Here is a 2,674-nt window from a genome sequence, read left to right on the forward strand (position 1 = left end):
CAACTATACAGCCAATATGCACACAAGCGCTCTGAGTATAACCGGCCTAATCATATGAATGTTGATTGTAAATATAATGTATCCACTGATTGTCCAGATTGTTCCAGGTGAAAATATGTCGCTCGCGATATAAGCGCGCATCGCCGGAGCGACAAACAGCGATCAGCAATCTGTGTACGTGTTACACGTCACGCTAAACAGAGTAAATAATTGTTGGAAGGAGGAAACTGATCCTACTAAAGTACTTCTATTTTAATTACACATTACAATAGATTTCGTGTATGCACATGCTATAGTTAAGTACTATAAGGTATTACTGGATGGATATATGAGTCACTTATATACTCAAGCCGCCGTCAACTGGTGCAATATAAAATGTATATATATCTAATCTATATTTCAGTTTTGTATTGTATGCTATGTATCTTATGTACATGTAATGTATGTTGCTATGTCGCCCTATGCCCGGCGTGCATACCGCCAAGCAGATCTGCATGGGGCAGGCCAGTTTTCAAGAGGCGATGTTGGGGAGTGCGGAGTGCAATAAGGGTACTGGGAGGCTGCCGTACTCGTGTTCTGACTGAAGCTGACACCACAAAATGGTAGAAAAAGTTAAAAAGTTTATCAAAATTGACAAACTTCTCCGCATCCATACAATAGATGGCGGTGCGTACGCTACCAGATAAACATCAACTGTAGCGTTGTGACACACCCCATGGTGGTATACCGTCCGAAGACGCGTCTCGGCAATGGCGTAATCGCTAGAGAGACAGTGTGTCTGTCCTCGCGCGTACCAGGTGGGTGACTCTCACCCAAGCCGCTCCTGTCATCTGTCGTGGCTAGTACTGCGGCGGTGGGTTGGTCACGCTCCACGGCATTCCGGCTTCGTGAGCCCACGCTGGGAACGGTTACGCTTGTCCCGGTCTGGTTTGTTCGGTGTGGCTTATCTTTGTCGGCCAACTTGCGTTGACCACTTACTCTTTTTTTAGTACGTTACTAGGTACGTCGAGGAGCAAGAACGTTTGTTGAACTTGATCTGCTGTGTTTAATCCGTAAAGTGTTAAAGTGTTTATTGATAGTTACCGTTTATTTTTGTGTATGGTGGCATTTTGTTATCTTACGTAACTCATGCACTTAATGACACCAAGTATATCTCATTTGTGTCATTCTGAGTGCCGTTTCTCGCTATGCTGGGTACGACGGTATACGCGAGTACGAGACATCAGCTTGTAGAATCGCATGTAGTCCAAAAGTCGTCACAGCGTGCCGCCCGCAGCTGCGGTGTCCGACCGGTTGCACGCACCGGCGCGACAACGGCCGCGTTGGCGTCCGTCGTCCGTGCGTCCGTCAACGAGTTGGGCACAAATCTTAACCGCTCGACGTACGGTCACGATATCTGGATGTCGGGGGGGGGCACAGGATACAGTGAAACCAGACTGACCCGACAGGATGACAAGTTTGGGGACGGTGCGAGGGACGGATATATAGCAAGCATACACGAATCTATTGTATTGTAATAATAGAAAGTATTTAGTAGATCAGTTTACCTCCTTCACAACATTATTTTCTGTTAGCTGCGCATCTAGCTGTTGCCGTTGCATGACATATTTCTGAAAATCTGAAAATAGTGATAGCACATATTTACAATCAATCAATGATTAGGGATTATTATCAAACATTTGGCTTGTGATGCCAATGAAGAAATTCTGACACAATGCGACATTATGAAAGGTGCCTTTGGACGATTGTCATTGTAGCGTAGGAGTTTCAATTGTCCAACATCACATTTTTTAAACCCTAGAGTTGCGATTGTACTGAGCGTGACTTATAAGTACTCTCTCTATGATACATGTTAAAGTTAGCCAATCATTCTGTCAGTATTAGAAGCAGGGGCCAGAAATCCTGCATGGGTTTAATTTGACATGTCATTTAGATTGAGAGCTCAAATTCTGCCACGACATTGATAGTACCGTATATACTCCTAAAAATTTGGCCTCAGATTTCAACCCTGTATTTGCTCTGCGGTTTATAAGTGCGCCATACCATGAGGGGAAATATACTAGGCGCAATACTTGGTTACGCGATTCAAATTGAGGTGCGGCTTATAGGCGGCCGCGGTTATTACGCGATCATATACGGTATGTGCTGCGATTTCCCTCTTGTCTTCACACGCCGTGGTGGCCGCGGAAACTACATTAAATCTGGTAATGTTATTAACAAGTGCCGCAGAGCAACAACGCTCATCTAACGTCAACTGCGGTGACTCTGTGGTGGAGTGGTGGGATTCTAGTAAACCCTGTTAGTCCCAAATGTGTTCACATACGCGCCGAAACAGTGGAAGGCACAGGGATGGTATCAGGAACCTTCTCAAAGGAATGTTCGTTGAGATCGTTATGAAAGTTGCCACGAGATGGCGCGTACGTTTAAGTGTCCTAAGATTAAAGATGGAAGCTCCCATCGTACGTAGTAGCAACAACTATTTGCAAGACAGAATAGGTAAGCACTCATCATTTACCTACGCAAGCCTACAGGCTGAAATAGAGAGCTGCCACCTGTAACTAATTAACGCAGGCAAAAACTACACCGTACTATCACCACCACATGCACTGGCAGTGGCCACTGGCAGTGGCATAAGTAACACACTGACAGTACAGAATGCCATAGAAATTATACG

General features: G+C 45.1%; 1 protein-coding gene across 1 annotated transcript in view; it reads right to left on the bottom strand.

Annotated features, from left to right (window-relative positions):
- The window catches only part of LOC106811412 (prefoldin subunit 6-like), an 8,030-nt gene that overhangs the window by 4,244 nt on the left and 1,112 nt on the right, over positions 1-2,674 (bottom strand). Inside the window, exon 2 of the mRNA XM_014815000.1 lies at positions 1,548-1,618. Within this exon, the coding sequence (XP_014670486.1) occupies positions 1,548-1,618 (71 nt within the window). The remainder of the gene's footprint in view (positions 1-1,547; positions 1,619-2,674) is intronic.

This window comes from Priapulus caudatus, unplaced genomic scaffold, assembly GCF_000485595.1.
Source record: "Priapulus caudatus unplaced genomic scaffold, Priapulus_caudatus-5.0.1 Scaffold536, whole genome shotgun sequence".
In the NCBI taxonomy this organism is placed as follows: Eukaryota; Metazoa; Priapulida; class Priapulimorpha; order Priapulimorphida; family Priapulidae; genus Priapulus; species Priapulus caudatus.